The sequence below is a fragment of the Thamnophis elegans genome, chromosome 3 (genome assembly GCF_009769535.1).
Source record: "Thamnophis elegans isolate rThaEle1 chromosome 3, rThaEle1.pri, whole genome shotgun sequence".
NCBI lineage: Eukaryota > Metazoa > Chordata > Lepidosauria > Squamata > Colubridae > Thamnophis > Thamnophis elegans.
Window position 1 is genome coordinate 136,424,277 of NC_045543.1, and position 24,165 is coordinate 136,448,441.

Consider the following 24,165-nt stretch of genomic DNA (forward strand, 5'->3'; position numbering starts at 1 on the left):
ATTTAATGGTTAACTGCAATCACTGTCCTAAGAAAAAAATAATAATGCAGATTTAAAGAATGTTGAAAAATGACTGACAGATAGGATGACTATAGTCGTCTGTCCTTCCTTCCTTCCTTCCTTCCTTCCTTCCTTCCTTCCTTCCTTCCTTCCTTCCTTCCTTCCTTCCTTCCTTCCTTCCTTCCTTTGTCATCTTGCATTCGTCACTATCTGTGATTCATGACTTGGGGAAAAAAGATGGCCCATGGGATATTATATAAGAGCCATGGTAGCGCAATGGTTAGAATGCAGTATTGCAGGCTAATTCTGCTGACTGCCAGCAGTTCGATTTTCACTGGCTCAAGGTTGACTCCTTCCAAGGTGGGTAAAATGAGGACCCAAATTGTTGGAGGCAATAGGCTGACTCTGTAAACCACTTAGAGAAGGCTGTAAAGCACTGTGAAGTGAGATATAAGTCTAAGTGCCATTGCTATTGTAAGTCTTCAATGAAGTATAAGAGCCAACAGGGAAGATGCTGGTCTAGAAAGCAGAAGACTCCGAGTTCTAGTTCCACCTTAGACATGAAAGCCAACTGAATGACTCTGGACCAATCACAAAGAGACCATGATTTCTAATCCTGCCTTAGGCCTAAAAGCCAGCTTGGGCCAATCACCAGGAAACCATGAAATCTAGTCCCACTGTTGGCATGAAAACTGAGTGAGTGACCTTGGGCCAACTCACCTCACAGGGTTATTTTTGGGAAAATAGGAGGAAGGAGTATCAGCAGTGGTTGGATTCAAATAATTTAACAACTGGTTCTCTGCCCTAATGACCAGCTGGGTAGGCGGGGCTCAGTGGTCATGTGACTGGGTGGCTATGGCCAAGTTAACATCACTTATGTCAATGGGCGGTTCACCTTAGCTGTTATAAGATAAATAAGGGTTAACTGGAGAGGCAGGGCAATAAAGATTAGGCTACAAACAACACCAGAGTTTCCTTCCTACCTTCCTTACAGGATTAGACCTGTAAAGAAGGAAAAAAAACCAAAATGAGATTTCTTCCAACAATCGGTTCTCAGAACTGCTTAGAAAGTTAACAACCGGTTCTCCCGAATAGGCGTGAGCTGGCTGAATCCCACCACTGTGTATCAGGTATGTTTGTTGACTTCAGTTGTTTATAAAAAAAAATATTAAAGGCAGGATATGAATAATTTTTAAAAAGCAGATATTTACAATGGTTCCTCAGTCAACCAGCAACAATGAATTGTATTTTGGGGCTTTCAAAAATTCAGGTGATTAACCAAAAATGAAAAATGCTAATAAAATATAGTAATAATAAAAGATTATTTTAAAATGTGTTGGCAGCAAGGACATGCTGAGAAGTCATGGAGAAAATGAGAAAATTGCTAAGTAAATGAAAGATAGCTTCAAATAATGATTCAAAAACATGGAACTCTTCAATGGCAGTTTGCATAAGAAAGGTAGAACAACATTTGTAAATGTTTCGGAGTGATAAAATGTAATTGCATCATTTTTGCACATTTAGTAGGTAGCTGACAACTGCTGCTATAATCTATTACATATCTAATTAGTTGTTTCAAGGTAAAAGAATCTTGGTAGAATTTTCTAGTTGTACAAAACTCAGATAACAGAAAAATGGGCTCACAATTGGCATTGTTTTTCTTTCCTACTTCCTCAAGCTACTTTTTACAAATGAATTTAAAAGCTATTAGAATCATTTGGAGTCTTCAGTTCCTTGTAGTCTAGAAATAAAATGTTGTATACAAACAAAAGCTGATATATAGGCCCAAATATGGTTACATATATACATCTGATATATACACCAGGGACGTGCAGTCAGGGGAGGCAGGGCCTCACCACTGTCATCATGAAAAGAAAAAAAAATTAAAAGGAAAAAGGCTGAGCTAGTTGCTGCCAGAGTCACAGTGGATGACTCTGCTTAGTGCTTAACTGTTTAAAAAAGCCTCTAAAAAAAGTGCCCTCTGCAGGAGGAGGCGAGAGAACCACGTGCCTCATTTAGTCTGACTTTATGATCACTTGAGCAGAGTTAAACAAGGGTTAAAAGGCGAAAAATTCCTTATGTAGATGAGGCATGTGGTTCTCTCGCCTCCTCCTGTAGAGGGCACTTTTTTTAAAGGCTTTTTTTTAAACAGTTAAGCAGAGTCATCCATTGGAGGCTCTGACAGCAGCTAATCCAGCCTTACTTCAGCAGCTCTTGCCTTTTTCTTTTTACCTTTTTTTTTTACATTTTCATCATGGCAGACAAGAGGAGAGTTGAAATCCTCTGTGAAACAGCTGGAAAAGGTATGTGGGTCGGAGGGAGGGGGGAGGAATTCAAAATTATTGTAGTTTGTAAGTAATTTTACTATTGTAAGTAATTTGTGTGTATGTTTGTGTGTGTGTGTTTTACTGGCACTTTTTTATGTGGGACACAAAGGGGAGGCGGAAAGAGAAGAAAATTGTGAATTTACGACCAATTAATTCGAGTAAAGCTTGAGCCATCTCCTCTAAATGGTTGCAAAAAATCTTTTATCCCACCTTGCAAAGGCGACATTTGTGAGAGCAGCTCCCCCCAAATGCCACCACCAGGCCCAGTTGCTGGCTTCCAGTTTGTTCTGCAACCTGCGGCCGGGAGGCGAGGCCGAGGCGGCCTCCTGCTGCTCTCCCTTCAGTCTCGCTTCGCCCAAGGCCCCGCTTCCGCCACCGGCTCCTCTGCCCACACCCAGGGCTTTGCAGGCTGGCCCTGCTTCCTGGCCCCAGCACAGCTCGGAGGTTTAGAGAGGGAGGCGCGGCTCGGAGGTTGGGAGAAGGGAACAGTGGTTCCATGGCTTTAAAGTGGTGGCAGGGCTCCGGTGGCAGGGCTTTAAAGTCCCGGTGCCGCATTCACCATAGAGCGGGACGCATCCCACTCTGTGGCGGACACGGCGGCAGGGCTTTAAAGTGGCGGCAGGGCCCCGGCGGCAGGGCTTTAAAATCCCAGTGCCATGTCCGAAAGCCCCGGCAAAGCCCCGGCGCTGGCAGACATAGGGCGGGTTTTGCCAGCTTGCCTCACCGGCCATGAACCTCACCGCACGTCACTGATATACACCTATAGACACAATCTTGCCAGACTGAGGACTCTAGTACGTGCATTTACAATAAAATTTCCTTTTTATGATTCTGTAATCCCTTAATTTGGGGTAGAGTTGAGGCAACTGGATGAAGCTGAGAGTTTACTGGCCAGGTGCCCTTCTTGACATCACATAGAGTTCGCAGCAGATTTTTTTTTTCTTTGTGTCTAGAGGTGAAACATCTGCCGTTACCTAGGATTGAACTCTCAACCTTCTGAATGGGAGGCTAGCATCTTCACTACAAATACAAATAGAGTAGCAGAGTTGGAAGGGACCTTGGAGGTCTTCTAGTCCAACCCCCTGCCTAGGCAGGAAACCCGATACCATTTCAGACAAATGGCTATCCAACATCTTCTTAAAGACTTCCAGTGTTGGGGCATTCACAACTTCTGGAGGCAAGCTGTTCCACTGATTAATTGTTCTAACTGTCAGGAAATTTCTCCTCAGTTCTAAGTTGCTTCTCTCCTTGATTAGTTTCCATCCATTGCTTCTTGTTCTGCCCTCGGGCCTTTGGATAATAATTTGACTCCCTCTTCTTTGTGGCAACCCCTGAGATATTGGAATACTGCTATCATGTCTCCCGTAGGCCTTCTTTTCATTAAACTAGACATACCTAGTTGCTGCAACCATTCTTCATATGTTTTAGCCTCCAGTTCTCTAATCATCTTTATTGCTCTTCTCTGCACTCTTTCTAGAGTCTCCACATCTTTTCTACATGTTAATACTGTACATAACTTTCCCTTAGAGCTTAGAGAGGCTTAGAGTGCAGTAACAGAGACGTTATCTCTGAAACAGACTTAAGTTTTGGGGATGGAAGGAAGTCCATGTTATAGGAATGCTTCAGGAAAGTAATAATGCATAGTTAACTGTTTTGCAGTTAGTCTCAAGTCACCAAAAGCTCCAAGGAGCTATTGCATCTTTCTAAGAAAACAGAACAACAGAGTTGGAAGGAACCTTGGAGGTTTTCTAATCCAACCCTCTGCTCAAGCAGGAAACCCTATATCAGGTTTTCTAGGTTCTCTAATCTATTCTTAAAAATCTTCAGCACCCACAATTTCTGGAGGCAAGTCATTCCACTGGTTAATTGTTCTAACCATCAGGAAATTTCTCTTAGTTCTGTTCTGACCGAGGCTTCCCAAGCAGCACAAATCCGAGTCCTCATCCTGATAATATTTAATTTACAGTGAATTCCTCTCCAGCCAAGTCTTTCCTCTCCCACAGTCTTTCAAGATAGTTCACAATTACTGACCTTTATCATGATTGGAGACTGGCCAGGCCGATATCTTTCAGACACCACAATACTTGGCAAGAATGTATCTCCTGCAAACACCCCTCCCCTTTCGCTCCTCTTTTATTCCCAATGGGAGGGGCCATTCACCGTCCACCTGTGTCTTTACTCCCAAGTCAACCCTTGTTCCTTAGCTGTTTACTTTATCTGGAAACTCTGCACATGCACATACTGGGAACAGGCTCCAGCTGTTTGTCTGCCTCACTGATGTCTGACTCCAAAGGCAGCTGGTAACTGGAATACGGCTCTGGCCCCCTCTCTGCCCTCATCAGAGCCTTCCCCAGACTCCAGGACTGACCCATGTTCCTCCCCAACCTCCTCATTGTCCAAATCTGCTGGTCGCTAGCGGGCCACAACAAGTTCTATGTTGGTTAAACACTATTGGTTTAAGCGTTCAAAGGTTTTCTTCTAAAAATCACACACTCTCACGCCGCTGACCCTGATGGCTATGTCTGATGGAGTTGAAGTCCTGAACTTATGAAGGGCAGAAGCTTTGAGGGAGATGTCATAGGGCTTTAACAACCCAGGCATGTAAAAGGGCTGGAGTCATGTCACAGAATGATGCCGTGCCAGTCATGGGAAAACTGTCAAAATCACTGTTATTCTGCAACACCAAGAACCATCCAGTTCTCAGGAGTTCCAGTAATTTGTATGACAATTTCTGTGCCTGCCTCAGGTTAATGTCAGATCCGCTGTTATTATAAAGAGAAAAATAGCTCTTTTGTAAAAAAAAAAAAAAATGTATAAAAAATAAATGACTCAGTATTCTACTCAAACACTTAAAGGAAACTGTGTTTTGTTTGTTCACGCTGAAAGCCTGAAAGTTCAAAGACCTGAGGCTGTCATCACCACCATATAAAGTCTTAAATCGGTGTTTTTCAAAGTATTTTTTTAATTAAATGTGGCATTTTAAGCCCAATGTTTAGTGCTTATACCCTCTAGCTAAATGGATGATGATACTCCTTAAATAAATAGATTTTACTAAGGAAAGATACTGTGTTTTATATTGATTATTTCATGCAAATGTTTGCATAGTAAAACCATTTATTCTAACCCCTCCTCTCTACAATCATAACCGAGTTTAAAATATAGCTATATTAGAAGATACTATTTAAACCAGGGGTTTTCAAGCTTGGGAAACTTAAGACTAGTGGACTTCAACTCCCAGAATCCCTCAGCCAACATGGCTGGCTAGGAAATTCTGGGAGTTGAAGTCTTTAGGTCTTAAAGTTCCTAAACCTGGACACCCATGATTTAAACAATTGAAAAGTTTTCAACTGTTTTAAATCGTGGGGATCTAGGTTTGGCTTCTTTAGATTTTTTTAAAAATACTTTGCAAAATAATTGACATAATATCTGACTATGACTAAAGCTAAGCAAGGTTCAACTTGGTTTGTATTTGAATGGAAGCAGCGGTGAGATTCCAAATCTTTTCCTACTGGTTCTATGAGAACATGCTTTGCGCGCATCTACAGCACTCAAAGACCGCCTTGGGTGTCAGCACTGATGAGCTGAGCTGTTGTTTAGCTCAGCTGAGGTGCGGCAATACACTCTGCTGCATGAATCAGCTGAGCTAAAAAAAACAAGGGAATATAGGACAGAATGACAGGGGTGGGAGGGCGGGGTTAACCAGTAGTGGCATTTGCCAGTTCTCCGAACTACTCAAAATTTCCACTACCGGTTCACCTGAACCAGTCCAAACTGAATATTACCTCTGAATGGAAGCAAGGAGAAAATACCATATTTTCCGATGTATAAGGCGACTGGACGTATATGACAACCCCCTACTTTCAGGGGCCCACAAGCCGGCTGAAATCCTCCGCACTGCTGGGCCTCTGTAGTTTGAGCTCAGTGCCTTCCTTCTCCAGACCACCAGCCAGACCTTACTAAGCCATACCAGCACTCATCCATCCACATGCCCAGGCGAGGAGCGCTGAGGTTATTGATTGAAAGGCCAGTGTCTGTGCTGGTGGCGGCACGGCTTTTTGCTTAGTGGCGTTGCTTTTTCTTTTCTTTTGGTTTTTTTGGTATGGCCTTTCTTATACCCGGCATATAAGACGACCCCTGATTTTTAAAATATTATTTTTTTGGTTAAAATGTTGTCTTATACACCGGAAAATACGGTACTTTAGTAGTGTTTCACATAGCCGTGAATTCAAATAGAACTGAGTTGAAGTTGAAGTTGACACTTTCCCTATTTTTACCTGCCTGCCATCCTAACATTGATGGATCTCTAACTCTTCACAATATTGCTCAGAAAGGAATCTGCCATTGATGGATTTGGCAGGTATAGATTCCAAGGTTAGAGACTCATGATACAGGGCAGGTAATTATAACTGGTGAATTATTGAAAACACAAAGTTGTGCGAAGCACCAAGGTTCTGTAGGATGTTCTACTATGATGAGAAACTTGACTTCATGTCAAAAATTGGTTGGGGCAAATTGACCTCGCTGAGTTAGCTTGTCATTACAAATAGGATTTCTCTGCATGGGTGCGGATGGAGATTTGTCCTATAACTAAGTATCTCTTTCTGGACTTTTAACCTCCTTGCCTTATGAAGAGGTTTCAAAACTAGGAGACTTTCTTAACTACTTGTTAACTTCTCCTTGGATGCTAGTATTGCCATGTTTAGATCACTTGCAGTGTTGATAACCTTATCTAGAATAGAATAGAGTAAGAGAGTTGGAAGGGACCTTGGAGGTCTTCTAGTCCAACCCCCTGCTTAGGCAGGAAACCCTACACCACTTCAGACAAATGGTTATACAACATCTTCTTTAAACGGGTCCAGTGTTGGAGCATTCACAATTTCTGGAGGCAAGTTGTTCCACTGATTAATTGTTTTAACTGTCAGGAAATTTCTCCTCAGTTCTAAGTTGCTTCTCTCCTTGATTAGTTTCCACCCATTGCTTCTTGTCCTACCCTCAGGTGCTTTGGAGAATAGTTTGACTCTCTCTTCTTTGTTGCAGCCCCTGAGATATTGAACGACTGCTATCATATCTCCCCTAGTCCTTCTTTTCATTAAACTAAACATATCCAGTTCCTGCATCCGTTCTTCATATGTTTTAGCCTCCAATGCCCCAATCCTCTTTGTTGCTCTTCTCTGCACTCTTTCTAGAGTCTCACCATCTTTTTTACATTGTGGCGACCAAATCTGGATGAAGTATTCCAAGTGTGGCCATACCAAGGGATCGTAAAGTGATAATAATACTTCATGCAATCTTGATTCTATTCCACTGTTTATGCAGCCTAGAACTGTGTTGGCTTTTTTGGCAGCTGCTGCACACTGCTGGCTTATATTTAAATGGTTGTCCACAAGATCCCTTTTGCAGTTACTTCTATTGAGCAAGGTACCACATATACTTTACCTGTGCATTTTGTTTCTCTTGCCTAAATGTAGAACTTTACTCTTTTTATCATTGAATTTCATTTTATTAGATAGTGCCCCATGTTCAATGTCCCTCAAGATCCTTCAGTATCTTAAGCCTAACTTCTGGAGTGTTGGCTATTCCTGCCAGCTTAGTATCATCTGCAAATTTGATGAGTTCCCCATCTATCCCCTCGTCGAAGTTAGTAAGTACCAATTTCATTCAACTGTTGCCCCTCCTGATATTTCCTAGCAACCTACTACACAACCATCCTTTTCTCTCCTGAAAAATTATTTACACCGTATGAATATATCCACATATTACATTTCACTCAAGAAAATGTAATTAATCTTCCTAACTTCAAGATATTGATTTTGACATAGAAGGCCCTGAACTTAGGGCATCTTCACTTTTGCAAACCTGTCAATTATTGACATTGTTTGGGGAAGTCTTATTGCAAGTCTTCAAGAATCACAGAGCATCAACTGGACCACTCTGGGTTTACAGAATGGGACATGCCTTCTGAAATACTTTTCCCCCTCAAGTGTGTGTAGCACCTATTTCTACATCTTTTAGGTTAAAGATCCATTTATATTTTCTGTACTATTACTGGATGGTTTTTGTTCCTAATTCCATCATCTCCCATAATTTAGCATTCTTATATTTTATATTTTGTTCCTGGTTCATTTCACGTACACAAACACACATAATGACCGCATGCTAACTACATGAAAGGTATGATTAAAAATAAAGCAGAGAAGGAGAATCTGTTCTAGAGCAGTTGAAACAGAATATACACATACATAAACATTAAATCTCTCTCTATATATCTATCATTTATCTATCATCTATCTATCATCTATCTATCATCTATCTATCTATCTATCTATCTATCTATCTATCTATCTATCTATCTATCTATCTATCTATCGTATCTATCATATCTATCTATCTCTCTCTCTCTCTATCATTTATCATCCAATTCCATTCATTCATTCATTCATTCATTCATTCATTCATTCATTCATTCATTCTGTCTGTCTGTCTGTCTATCTATCTATCTATCTATCTATCATCTATCTATCTATCTATCTATCTATCTATCTATCTATCTATCTATCTATCTATCGTATCTATCATATCTATCATATCTATTGTATCTCTCTCTCTCTCTCTATCATTTATCATCCAATTCCATTCATTGATTCATTCATTCATTCATTGATTCATTCATTCATTCTGTCTGTCTGTCTGTCTGTCTGTCTGTCTGTCTGTCTGTCTGTCTATCTATCTATCTATCTATCTATCTATCTATCTATCTATCTATCTCCCTCCCTTTATCTATCATCCATCTATCTATCTATCTATCTATCTATCTATCTATCTATCTATCTATCTATCTATCTATCTATCTATCTATCATCATCCATCTATCTATCATCCATCTATCTATCTATCTATCTATCTATCTATCTATCTATCTATCTATCTATCTATCTATCTATCCTCCAATTATGTCTGTCTGTTTATCTATCATCTATGTATGTATGTATGTATGTATGTATGTATGTATCTATCTATCTATCTATCTATCTATCTATCTATCTATCTATCTATCTATCATCTAACAATCAATCATCTATCTATTGCATCAATCACAAGGTAACTTGGCTTATAAAATTCATGCAGATCACAGAATCTGAATTTCCTTGGTAAAGAAGCAGCCCCCCCCCGCGCCCCATGTCTTTAGAGGTATCCAACATGATCCAGACCTACCTCTTGATGCTGTCTCTGGAAAAATAGACTGCATAGGTCTGAATGTTCCCTTTGGCCTCTGCAGGCGGGCGCCAGCTGAGACGGACAAATCGGCTGGAGACCAAGACAGGGACCACGTCTCGGGGAGCAGAGGGAAGGATCCTGGAACTTGGGATAGCTAAAGAAGGGGAAGGAGAGGAATTCATCAGGCAGACAGATGGTGTGGGGGTTGCAGGGTGGGAGGGAAACACTGTCATAGGTACAACTAACATTTCAGAAAACACAGGGCTAGATAAATCAACTGTGGCCAGGATAAACACAGGGAAAGAGAGAGAAAGAGATAAAAAAAACTAGCCATAAAACCTCTCCTTTAAATGCATCAACAATTCATTTTTTTACAAAGCTATAGATTAGGTAAAGGTTCCCCTCACACATATGTATAGTCATTCCCAACTCTAGGGGGCGGGGGTTGCTCATCTCTGTTTCAAAGCCAAAGAACCAACACTGTCTGAAGATGTATCCATGGTCAGGTGGCCAGCATGATTTATTGGCAAAGGAGCACGGAACGCTGTTACCTTCCCACCAAAGGTGATACCTATTTTTCTACTTGCATTTTTACATGCTTTTGAACTGTTAAGTTGGCAGAAGCTGGGACAAGTAACAGGAGCTCACTCAGTTACGTGGAGCTAGGGATTTGAACTGCCGAACCGCCGTCCTTTCTAATCGACAAGCTCAGTGTCTTAGCCACTGAGCCACCACATCCCCTTATATATTAGCCTTTGTATAAACATCTTCCTCTTTTTACTAACACTTTTCTGATTAAGTAAGTAAACACTTTTTGCACCTCAGCTATGGTAAGCAGGGCTACCATAGCTGAGCTGCAAAAAACTGAATATTAGATGACAATCAAGAAACACAAATCTGTATGTTGGATTGTCATTTAGTAGATTTCTAGATTCTGCAGTGCAGGTATGGCGAGATCATTCGGAGGCACGGGATAAAATACCACCAATATGCGGACGATACGCAACTGTATCTGTCCGCCCTGTGCCAACTCAATGAAGCAGTGGACGTGATGAACCAGGGTCTTGAGGCCGTTAAGAACTGGATGAGCGCTAACAAACTGGTACTCAACCCGGACAAGACCGAGTGGCTGTTGTGTTTTCCTCCCAACAATTTGGCTAATGTTCCAACACTTAGGCTGGGGGGTCAAATTTTATACCCCTCAGATAGGGTCCGCAACTTAGGAGTCCTCCTGGATCCACAGCTGACTTTTGACCACCAGTTGTCAGCTGTGACCAGGGGGGCATTTGCCCAGGTTCGCCTGGTTCGCCAGTTGCGGCCCTACCTAAACCGGGAGGCTCTCGCAACAGTCACTCGAGCCCTTGTGATCTCTAGGCTGGAATACTGCAATGGGCTCTACATGGGGTTGCACTTGAAGTGCATCCGGCGACTGCAGTTAGTCCAGAATGCAGCCGCGCGAGTGATAGTGGGCGCACCGCGGTTCGCCCACGTTACACCCATCCTCCGCGAGCTGCACTGGCTACCTGTCGGTCTCCGGGTGCGCTTCAGGGTACTGATGACCACCTTTAAAGCACTCCATGGTAGTGGATCTGGGTACTTGAGAGACCGCCTTCTGCCGATTACCTCCCTCCGACCGATCAGATCGCACAGACTGGGCCTCCTCCGAATCCCATCCGCCAGTCAATGTCGACTGGCGACTACACGGAGGAGAGCCTTTTCTGTTGCAGCTCCGACCCTGTGGAACGATCTCCCCGTCGAGATCCGCACCCTCACCACCATCCAGACCTTTCGCGCAGCCCTCAAGACCTGGCTCTCCCATCAGGCCTGGGGATAGGTTCCCAATTTACCCGCCCGAGTGTTGACTGTTGAATGAAAGTTGTGTTTTATTATTTTTCTTTTGTTCACACTTTGTTTGTCTTTTGATATTGCACCCCCTTCCCTGTGATTGTAAGCCGCCCTGAGTCCCCTCAGGGAAAAGGGCGGCCTATAAATCTTAATAAAATCTATAAATCTATAAATCTATAAAACACTTTAAGCATTCACAAGTTTAATCACCCTTTTCTGTTACTTTGGTTCTTTATAATAAAATTATTAGCCAATTTTACACTTGGGATCATTACATCACAGTTTCTTTTAAGAAAGAGAATATAACTGTCATCACATAACATTTCTGTAAGTGTATTTAGCCACATTAGATTTTGGCAAGCTATTTATAGGTAGCCCTCAAATTACAACCATAATTGGGATCAACGTTTCCTTTGCTGAGCAAGGTGACTGTTAAGTGAGTTGATTTTGCCCAATTTTATGGCTTCTTTTGCCATTAAATGAATCACTCAGTTCAGTGGTGGGATTCAAATTTTTTACTTCCGGTTCTGTGGGCGTGGCTGGGTGGGCGTGGCATGACTTGGTGGGTGTAGTTTGGTAGGCGTGGCAGGGGAAAGGATACTGGAAATCTCCATTCCCTCCCCACTCCAGGGGAAGGATACTGCAAAATCCCCATTCCCTCCCAATCAGCTGGGACTCAGAAGGTAGAGAATAGATGGGGCGGGGCCAGCCAGAGGTGGTATTTACCGATTCTCTGAACTACTCAAAATTCCCACTACCAGTTCTCCAGAACTGGTCAGAACCTGCTGAATACCACCTCTGACTCAGTTGTCAACAATTCCATTGGCTTCTTCCATTGACTGCTTGTTGAAAGCTGTCAAGGTCAATCACATGACCTCTGGATATCCTTGTAGATACATGTGGGTTGCCAAGCACTTGATTTTTTATCACATGACCACGGGGATGCTGTAAGTAGAAGGACTGGTTATAAGTTACTTTTTTTCAGTGACGTTGTAACATTGAATGGTTGCTAAACGAATGTTTGTAAGTCGAGGACTGTCCTCATCATACAAATACTTTGCCTTAAAAATAGTGACAGTTCTATTCCTAAGAATCCAAAGGTTAGGATGCAACCCAGAATTCTTAGCCATTCTTATGTCTTCCCAGTTTCACAGGTAATGACAGCCAAATATCTGAAGATGAGAGCACATCAGAGGTAGCTTGGGTTACAGTAACATCACACCACAGAGGCAACATAATAAATAAAAATAAAAAAAGAACAACATTGTAAAGGAAAAGAAAGCATTAAAATCCTTCCCAAAGTATTGTGAAATAAATGGATTTTTCACAAGTAAGCAATTGAAGAGGGACAATATTTGAGAAAACAGTCACTCTTGTAAGACTGAAGTTTGTTATGTAGAATGTACTTATTACAATCATGTGTATATTTGTAGGCTAAGGAGCTTCCAAGCAGCATAAATTATCAGAAATGAAAAAAAAAGTAAATATTTAAAAACAAATAAACTGCAGCCTTTGAGAATCCTTTGGCTATGACACTTGACAGTAATTTGAGGAGTGGAAGAGAAATGTCCCCTTGGGTTGACAAGTTTATATTTTATATATTTGTTTATTTATTTATAAAAGCCATCCAGTCAAAGCTGAAGAAGCTTTTTGGATGAGATGTGAAATGTCTTCAAAGAAAATAAAGGAAGTCCAGTTGCCTCTTGAAAAAGCACTTTTTGGGACGGCTGTGACCTGGATGACTGAGAATCTCCATGGAAGTTTATTTATTCAATTTATTATAGCAGCTCATCTCAGCCAAACAGCTCCGGATAATTTAGAATTCTAAAACTATGAAACAGTTTTAATAGTTACAAACAATAAAACAATGGTTTTTCCCTCTCACATATGTGCTGGTCATTCCTGACTCTAGGGGGTGGTGTTCATCTCCATTTCAAAGCCAAAGAGCCAGCACTTTCTGAAGACGTCTCCATGGTCATGTGGCTGGCATGACTAAATGCCAAAGGTGCACAGAACGCTGTTACCTTCCCATCAAAGATTGTTTCCTATTTTTCTACTTGCATTTTTACATGCTTTCAAACTGCTAGGTTGCTGGGACAAGTAATGGGAGCTCACTCCATTACGCAGCACTAGGGATTCGAACCGCCGAACTGCTGACTTTTCTGATTGACAGCTCAGCGTCTTAGCCACTTAGCCACCGTGTCCCTTTAATAAAATAATAAAAACATACAAAAATAACCAACTATTAGTAAAGCCAAAAAATGGGGCTCTTAACACTCTGAACCCCAGGTGTATATAACCAAAGTTTTAAAGCCAAATGAAAAGGCCAAGGTTATTTCTGAGGGGAAGATATTCTACAAAGAAGGGGCTACAACAGAGAAGGCCCATCTTCTAGTTTTCCTTCTCTTTCTGCCTTCAGGGAAATAGTCGTCATGGCTTTATAGGAGTGAAGATGAACAAATCCATAGGAATAGGCCTCTATGGTTGTATTGAAGATTCTTATGGCAGTTGAGGATTGTTGATTGTTTCTTGCTTCCAGCAACAGTGGAAGGAAGCAAGAGGCATTTTATTCTGCTCATCTTGGGGGATACAAGTCATAACTTACAATATATGCCAGTATTGGTGAACCTTTTCAGCACTGACTGCCAAAATGGGAGCAGGCATGCACATGTGCTGAAAACCGAAAGAGCATGTGCATGCTGGGCAGCTGAACTTCCAGTTTCCAGTGCATGCATGCGCACTGGCCACCTGGTCTTCACGTGTGCATGCGCACCAGAAACTGGAAGACTAGGTGGCCGGCGCATACTCGTACGCCACAAACTCACCCCATTCCTAAGAGGTCTGTAAAGGGGGGGGGGGCATGCATCAGCGCATCAGCATGCCTACCGTCCCCGTCTTACTGTCCCCATATATCTGTATTTACTTCCTTTGTTCATAGCATAGTCTTTATTGTCATTGTAGAAAATAAATACAACAAAATATTTTCCTGTGGGAAGATTAATTTTTTTCCCCAATCTATGCATCATAGAGATTGGAGAATTAGATCAATGAGTTCTGAAGTTGTTTTTTTTCTCTTTGAGCACAATTAAAAAGTACAAAAGAAATCTAAGTATAAATTACAATGCAAATCCAGCGTGACCCGACAAAATGAATGACAAAACTGCACCCGACTAAACCGCGTTGCTAAAACCACAGCGTCATCAACGTGGCAACAACAGCGCGTCGACAACAGTGCAGAGGCAGAAGGGCGCTTTACAACAGCGCATCGACAGAAAGCCGATTTAACTTAAGGTAAGGGTTAGGTTTAGGGTTAGGTTTAGGGTTAGGTTTAGGGTTAGGTTTAGGGTTAGGTTTAGGGTTAGGTTTAGGGTTAGGTTTAGGGTTAGGTTTAGGGTTAGGCTTAGGGTTAGGTTTAGCGTTACATTTAGGGTTAGGGTTAGCGTTACATTTAGGGTTAGGGTTAGCATTACGTTTAGGGTTAGGTTTAGGGTTAGGTTTAGTTTTATAATGAGCTTCTGTCGGTGCGATTCAGCGCTCATTCGTGGGAGCGCTTTAGAACACACGGTTTTGTCACCGCGGTTTAGTCGGGCACGGTTTTGTCGTTCGCTCTTTTGTCGGTGAACCCAAATCCACAAGAGTCATTGAGTCTCTTTCTCTGATAAAACAAAAAAATTGTCTGCTACAACATCCTGCCTGTCAATGACCACTTAGGCTTCTACCTCAATAATACATGGGCAAACTATTGATATAAATTCAAGGTAAAGTGCTTCAAACTTTATTGCAGAAAGTACGGCTTCAGCAACAGAGTGGCCAATGCCTGGAATGCTCTACCTGACTCCGTTGTTGTTACAGCCTCAAACCCTCACAGCTTCAACCTCAAACTGTCTACCGTGGACCTCGCCCCATTCTTAAGAGGCCCATAAAGCGGGTGTGCATAAGCTCACCAGCGTGCCCACCATCCCTGTCCTACTGTCCCCATTTATCTTACTTTGTATTTACTTACTTTGTTCATGTTTATGTTCATACCTATACTTGTTTTCTTATACATGTTTGACAAACAAACAAATGAACAAAACACAAATAAATAAAAAACTGTGGGGTTCTTGATGCTCTTTAAGGTTGGCTGTTTGCTTGCAGATGTTTCATGACCTACCTAAGAAACATCATCCTAGCAAGAGATTTCAGCTTTCAAACAAACAACCTTCCAAGCAATCAGGAAAACAAGCTCAGAGACCACCAAGGACCCTACAGTTCAATCCTGAGCAACAAATATTACCTTTTATTGATAAAAACAAAAATTAAACTATGCATTTTGTTGAGAAAGGGAGACGATTACTATCCACTTCTCTCTATTGCCAGTGATATGGACTTATTCATGTAGAACCAAGGTGTGAAAATGGACTCAAGGTTGATTTTATTTCCCAGCCCCTATCTTTTTATTTCTTTTTATATTAAAAAAGATCATCTATTACTCCTGATTTGTCCTAACTTTTTTTTTAACTCTTCATCTTGTATTTAGTCCTAATTTGTAAATATTGTCAAATCAAATCTATTTACAGAAGCTGAAAGGAAGATAAACCCTAAGAATGAAAGACCAATACTTCAATAGAAATTGCTACCATAGGCAAGTACATGCTGAGTCACCTTTCTGTACAGGAGCTTTTCCCTTTGATGCTGGTCAACAAGATGTTAACCCCTCTAGCTGGGAGAACCCACTCATGCTTCTTCTACAGAAGAGACAGCAGCATATTCTTTGAGAAGAATGAAGGCAAATTATGAAGAAGCTGAAAAGTGGGAGTGATAAACATGGACAGGAAATTCTTACTCAGTATAACTTTAAATTCCCAATGTCAGATGGATTATATCTTCGGGAAATGATGGAGTTTCCATCTGTCTAATAGAACTCACATATTATCTTTCATAAATGCTAAAGAAAAGTGCAAAACAACTGGAAGACGGCAAATATTATACCTATCTGCCAAAGGGACGAAAGCAAATTCAGCAGAACTGCAACAGAATAATCAGTGGGATGATGGAATCACAAGCTTCTTGAACAAATTAGATAGAGATTGATCTGTAAGTACTTGGAAAATAATGTGATGATTGCCCCAAAATGTCAAGACAAAATCTTGCCAGGCTAATCTGATCTCTCTTGTTAACGCATATGCCTTGAACAGATTGTGGTCATATTGTAGAAATAATATAACTTGATTTCAGCAAAGCATTTGACAAAATGCCACGTGGCATTAAGGCTAGCAAGCTGCTTAAGTGTGCGCTGGCTGACTGGCACGGAAATTGCACTCCAAGTCCTCAAGAATCATTCTTCATCCAACTGAAGGATGGTATCAAATAGGATAACAAAGAATTCAGAACAGGGTCCAACATTTTTATCATTGACTCAGATGGGGATGCAAACAGAATGTGTATCTGAAAATGTATCAGAAAATTCAGCAGATCTTGTTGGCAGATTATGGGAACTGGCTGAAAATTACAGACACAAAGTAATAGAAGTCTGTGCAAAGTTTTCCGTTAAGGTGTTCTGACCTCGGCTTCCTGAGATAGTAAAAAATCACACGCTTAGTCCCAAAAATCCTCTTTTTATTTAAACAGCTATGAATTGTGTTCACAGTCCATAACGAGTCACAAACAGTTTGTAAAGAGTCTGACAGAAATCTGCCACAGTCTTTCGGGGTAAGGCTGATAAGCACCCACCTTTATCTCCTTTGGAACACTGCCAAAGACCAATTAGTTTTGCAAGGCCAAACTGAGCACAGAGTCAAACGAAGTTTCTCAGCATTTGAACCGACCAGAATGAACAAAATTGTTTCCTGCAAAGGCTCACGTTCGTTTGCTCCTCTTTCATGTCTTATGGGAGGGGACAATCATCTCCAAGCCTTACTCCCTAGTTGCCCCTTTTGTCTTAACTGTTTTTGCCTTCTGGCAGCTCTGTGCATGCATGCACTGGGAACAGGCTCTCACTGTTCCTCTGTCTCACTGATGTCTGACTCCAGAGGCAGCACATAACTCCAAGATGGCCCTGGCCCACTCTCTGCTGCCATTGTCTGAGCCTTCCCCAGACTCCAGGACTGGCCCATGTTCCTCCCCAACCTCCAGCTCTGCAGGCCACCAGTGTGCCACAACATAAGAAAACAAAAATCAAATGCAGAAATATATGATTGGTGCTACTTGGCTTGGTAATAAGTAGTTGATTAACAGCTGTGATATGAATCAGCAGTGACTACAATAAGGTCAAACCCCAGAAAATAATTGCAGCAAATTGGAGATGGTGGCTTAGGGGCTCCTTCCACCTGTAGAAGTCAACAAACAACTACTACTGTTAGTAACCACAAGAAGGCAATGAACACTCACCTGTATGGACTTGTTACTATACCTAAATCAGTTCCAATCAGTTGTAAACAAACATACACACACAAACCAATGGCTGGAAACCACATTTCAATCCAGCATAATGCAGCTAATTTTGATTTGGTATGTTAGATGACTTGAGCAATAGGCCTACACTGGAGGGTGATCCACACCCACCAGTGAAGCAAACTATGATTTAAATAAAGTTGTGAAGCATGTGACTGAAAACCACACCTTTATTGGCAAGTAAGCAATTAAAAGGAGTATAGAACCAAAAAAAGTAAAAAGATTTGAAGAGGGAGACAAGCTATTCTCCAAAGCACCTGAGGGCAGGACAAGAAGCAATGGGTGGAAACTAATCAAGGAGAAAAACAATCTAGAACTAAGGAGAAATTTCCTGACTTTTAAAACAATTAATCAGTGGAAGAACTTGCCTCCAGAAGTTGTGAATGTTCCAACACTGGAAGTTTTTAAAAAGAGATTCTATTCTATTCTATTCTATTCTATTCTATTCTATTCTATTCTATTCTATTCTACTCTACTCTACTCTACTCTACTCTACTCTACTCTACTCTACTCTACTCTACTCTCCAAAGGGGCTTTTTCAAGAGGCAATTGGAATTTCTTTCTTTTTCCTTGAAGGCATTTTGCTTCTCATCCAAGAACCTTCTTCAGTTAATATCTTCAAGGAAAAAAAACAAAGAAAATCTAGTTGCTTCTTGAAAAAGTACCTTTGAGACAACCCTGATCTGGATGACTGAGAATCTCCATAGATTTAAAAGACACTTTTTGAAAGCAAACTGAATTTGTGTTTGCTGGTGTAAATGAGCATTCAGCTGTCATTTCATAGCAACTTTTGCCTCTACTTTTCATTTATTTCTTTGTTATATAAATGGAAATATTTGATAAAGCATTTGCTGGTAGCATGGAAAAATCCACCTGTATATATCTATTTTGCAAATCTATTTTGCAAATGTTTGGGTTCACACACACACACACACACACACAAATATGTGCAGAAAAGGCATAGCTTCAAAAGCTGTATCTATTTGTATATTTTTGCAGCTTACTTATTAAATCACTAGGGTTGTTTTTTTTTTAAGCACACTCATACATTTTATTCCTGGGCAAGATTTTTGACCAAGACCCATCTTTCACATTGGTTGATACAGGCCTTCAGACAAGTGATGCTTCTCCAATATTAGGCCTTGCACACACTGACTGACTCAGGAAAGAATCTAAGAGTTAGATCCATTACTGTTAATTATCTCCATGGGCATTTTCAACGCACAAAGCAATTCGCAGTTTTCAACTCATTTATCCTCAACGTCTCTCTTGTAAGACATGATAGTGACTTGCCTAAGGCGGTGCCATTAGCCTGCAAGTTCAGAAGGAGTATAAATCAAAGTGACTTCATTTTTGAATGGAATCCAGAGAGCAATTAAATTAGAGTGCTAACTTTTGAATCCAAGAGACTGGCATATTCCTAGTTTCTGATGCAGTGTGACTTAATCCATCTGGCGATAGGGTCAGCAAGAATATGCATTTAGGAGGTGGAGTTATACAACTGCATAATCCTCCCTTTTCTTTTGCCTTTATTTGAGAAGAATCAGAGAAATCAGAGTCACAAGAGACTGGATAGCCATTTGTCTGAAATGTTATAGGCAGAGGTGGAATCAGCCAGTTCGGACCGGCTTAGGCAAAATGGTAGTGCTAACTATCAATTTGTCCCGCCCACCCGTGCCCGCCCTATCCTGTCCTATATTTCCTTATTTCTGGCTCAGCTGATTCGTGCGGCACAACTGATTTCTGCGCCTCCGCTGTTCTTCTTACCGTGGCTGCTTTACAAAGCAAGCAGCTGAGTTTCACATTGCTGTATTTTGAACTCTGCACGTAAGTGTGTTAGGCGCACACACAAAGCACTCTCTCACTGAACTGGCTGTTAAACTGGTTGCATACCACCACTGGTTATGGGGTCTCCTGCCTGAGCAGGGGATTGGACTAGAAGTCCTCCAAGGTCCCTTCCAACTATTCTATTCTATTCTATTTCATTCCATTCCATTCTGCCACTGATGACACCAGATCCAACCTCTACACAGTGCAAGAATTCTTTCACATTTGACTGTCTCTTCAATATACTTATCTACCAAAGGGGAGCCTATCAGCTCTCTGATAATTGGTTCTTCCGTTGAACTGCGCTTATGATTCTGAAGATTTTTTAAAGTACTTTTGAATAATGCCATCTCTATCCTGAATTTCACTCCAAATGCAGTGTAAGATCAGAACAATACACCTTCTCACAATACCACTGTTCTCTGATTTGTCAAGGAAGAGAAGCAACTGTTACATCAGTTCAGCATTCAATGGATATAACCAGGGGTGGTATTCACTTCTCTTCCCTACCGGTTCACAAACGTGAGCGCAAATGTGAATGCACCCAGCTAATTACCACTGTAAAGAGCCAAGGTGGCGCAGTGGTTAAATGCAGCACTGCAGGCTACTGCTAGATCAGCAGGTCAGTGGTTCAAATCTCACCGGCTCAGGGTTGACTCAGCCTTCCATCCTTCCGAGGTGGGTAAAATGAGGACCCAGATTGTTGGGGGCAATATGCTGACTCTCTGTAAACCGCTTAGAGAGGCCTGAAAGGCCTATGAAGCGGTATATAAGTCTACTGCTATTGCTATATTGCTACTGTAGGAAATGTCATAACTTTCACTGGCAAAGTGACTATCAATTTATTTTATCATCCTTTTGCAGAAGAGTCACTTCCTTATTTAAGCGTCTCTGCTTCCATAGCCTCCTATTACCTTTCCATTTAAATATCTGTATTTGTATGCCTGTAAATATAAATACAAAAGGGCTTATCCATTTTGGGAGGCTGAACCTTGCAATTCAACCAATCAACACAATGGATCATGCCTGCCCCAGGATCTCATTTAGATACTGATCTTCCACAAATATTTTGGAAGAACCTGAAGATAATGGAGTACTATCATAATTGTATTTATTTTTTTCCAATCCAGAAAAAAATAAATAACATGCATACATTGTCAGAAAGACAGACCACTCTGATTTGCATTAAATCTCTATAATACGAACTGCCAGCACAAGGACAGAACATTCAAATGCAAGTGTACAAACAGATGCAAACAGAAGAAAATGATTGTTCATCAGGTCATAACAGGGGCATCACGCCTTCTTGTAAAACCTGTTATTAACGATTAAGTGGAGCTGGCATGTCACAGAAAGTATAACAAGATAAATGAATGAAGGGCAAGACCTATCGCTTCTAAGAAGTGCATACATATAACAACACATAGAAACATGTTATAAGGGTACTGTAGCATTTGATAGGGAGTGATTGACTGACACTGGCCTTTTCTCACAATTTATGAAGATGATGTTCAGCTCGTATTTATTAAATTTAAACTTGGATGTTCTTGAACACTAAGCAGCACTTATTATAGATTGACAAGTATATCTTTGATCCTCCCTCTACTGATAGCAACATTTGTGCAGGGAGAAAGAATGGAATACCAGAGGAAAGTTGCATTCAATCTCCATACAAGCTCTGGAATCGAGAGTCACGTTTTCTCACTGAAAATAGCAATAGCACTTAGACTTATATACTGTTTTACAGTGCTTTACAGCCCTCTCTAAGCAGTTTACAGAGTCAGCCTGTTGACCCCAACAATCTGGATCCTCATTTTACCCACCTCGGAAGGATGGAAGGCTGAGTCAACCTTGAGCCTGGTGAGATTCGATCTGGCAAACTGCTGGCAGCCGGTGATCAGCAGAAGTAGCCTGCGGTACTGCATTTCTAACCATTGTGCCACTGCTGCTCTTTACAGTACAGTTCAGTACAGTAAAGTACAGATTGAACATAAACCTTGAGCAACACTATCCAGAAACTCATAATTTGCATGCAACAGAGTAAGATTTGCAAAGCCAAACCTCTGTTGAGAGCCTCTTTTCTTTAAAGTATGCAAACTCAGAAAATCCGCCGGTGAAGTTTCAACAGAAAGCTTATTGGCCTGCAAATGACACTTCTGCTCAAAAACCATTATGTAGGCAAATGAAAAGAAATAAGTCCAGCAATGATTAATTAAAGTAATAAAAAGCCATTAAGTAATCATAAATAGTGGGAATGCATCAACTGCTGTCTCATTTCCTGCTCATCTCTACTTTAGGTAGAAAATGTGATGATTTTTTGGGGGAGTTTGAAATATAATGATACCCTGTGAAATATTTTTTTTTTTTAGTATTTCTTTTTAAATAAAGATTACACACACACACACACACACACACACACACAAACCCCTCTGGTATGCCCAAATATGGGAGGGAGCATACTGCTTCCCTTTTCTGTCTATCGACTCACTCTGGGAGCCATCCAGGCAGAAAACAATTTTTTTATGTTGCCTCATTACATTTATCAGCATAAATTTTATTCGATTCCCAGTAAGGGTATGGCTAGCTGATGAGAGCTAAATAGCTTGAAATAGATCTATACTAGTCTCCCTTTATTTATTTATCAGCACAAATACAACACAAATGTAACAAAGGCAACAGTAAAAAAAAATATGGCTTTCTGTTGTGATGGTCTCTTGTGATGAGCCGATAGACAGAGAAAGGAAGCAGTATGCTTCCTCCCATATTTGGACATACCAGGGGTTGTGACACAATACATACATACATACATACATACATACATACATACATACATACATACATATCACATAAATAACATCAGAAGGTTTGTTTTCTTTAATGTTCTTATACAGTGATGCAAAGGAGCACAGAGCTAAAAATATTAGTATTATACAAAAAAGTGACCCATGTTATAAATCTAACACTGCATGCAAACAGAAACAGATCGTTCCAAATAATGGTCAAACATGTGTCATTAAATTGCTTCTACATTTATTTAATACTTAATATTATTTCTAATAATAAAAATGAAAAATTGAAACATGCACTTTTGTTTTTCTATACCAAAACTCTGAAGACTTTGGAAAATACAGAGATGATCATTGAGTTCATTAAAGATGTTTGACTAGCTTCAAGGCCAGGCTTAAATTCATCACATAAACATGAAGAGCCAGTGGTGAAATGCAAATTTTTTACTACCGGTTCTGTGGGTGTGGCATGGCTTGGTGGGCGTGGCTTGGTATGCATGGCAGGGGAACGATACTGTAAAATCTCCATTCCCTCCCCACTCCCAGGGGAAGGATACTGCAAAATCCCCATTCCCTCCCGATATGCTGGGACTCGGGAGGCATGGAATACATGGGGGCGGGGCCAGTCAGAGGTGGTATTTACTGGTTCTCCGAACTACTCAAAATTTCCGCTACTGATTCTCCAGAACTGGTCAGAATCTGCTGAATACCACCTCTGATGAAGACCCAGTTAGTATTAGATCAGGCAAGGGACTATTTTAACCCCAATCAACCCTTTCACCCTGTGTTAAACTGTCTTGTCCAAGATAAAGTTAACAAAATATTAAGGGCATCCAGTAAAGGAAGGCAAAATGGCTATTTGGCAACTTGGCTATTTCTGATACCTGAGTCAGTTTTATCTTAACCTGATCTTCCGCCACTGTTTCACTAGGTACATTGTAATAGAAATGATGTGATGTTATGGTTAAAGTGTTGGGCAAAGATTGGGGAGCCCCAGATTTAAATTCAAGTCCATCTCCAGCCAACGAAATTCACCCGGTAAATTTGGGACAGTATTTTCTTCTCTTGCTAACTTATCTTGTTGCCGAACTGTATGTCAGATCCAGAGGTGGTATTCAGCCACTTCTTTATAGTTCGGGTGAACTGGTAGTGGCAGCTGTGGGAGGCTCCACCCACTCACCCCAACATAATGTGTGAGCACTGTGCATGCGCAGAAGGTGGTGCGAATGCACAGACATGGAATGTGCAAACACATTTGCGAACTGGTAGGGAAAGTAAGTGAATCCTTCCTCTGCTCAGATCTTTGGACATGACCTTCATTTATATTTCTTTTATAGAGGGCAACTATTGCTCAAAATAACATCTAGTGCATTTCAGCATCATCTATAGCATTGATTTTTCTATTAAATGAATGCTTTCCACATGTTATACATGTGTAGCTGGCAGGATATATTAAATGTCAGAAGAAAACTTGGTGGAATTTAACTTTGACTCATCCTAATCTTCCCTTAAGTTTCCAGTTTCCAAAGAATTCAGTAGATTTATGGGATTTAAATATATTTATCTCAGCAATTGCTCATTCCTAAATTGTTCGTCCAACTGCAGATAAAACAAAATCAAAAAGAAAAGACTGATTACATAATTGTAAAGTCTAGATTGCCAGCACAGAGAGAATGTGGTAACTTGTTATATCTAGAGATTTATAAACAAGGATGCTTCCTCAATGCACACTA

The 24,165-nt window shown here is 40.9% G+C and overlaps 1 protein-coding gene across 1 annotated transcript in view; it reads right to left on the bottom strand.

Annotated features, from left to right (window-relative positions):
- Positions 1 to 24,165, bottom strand: part of DCC (DCC netrin 1 receptor) — a 774,549-nt gene that overhangs the window by 324,518 nt on the left and 425,866 nt on the right. The window contains exon 8 of the mRNA XM_032213902.1: positions 9,540 to 9,696. Coding sequence (XP_032069793.1) covers positions 9,540 to 9,696 — 157 coding nt within the window. The remainder of the gene's footprint in view (positions 1 to 9,539; positions 9,697 to 24,165) is intronic.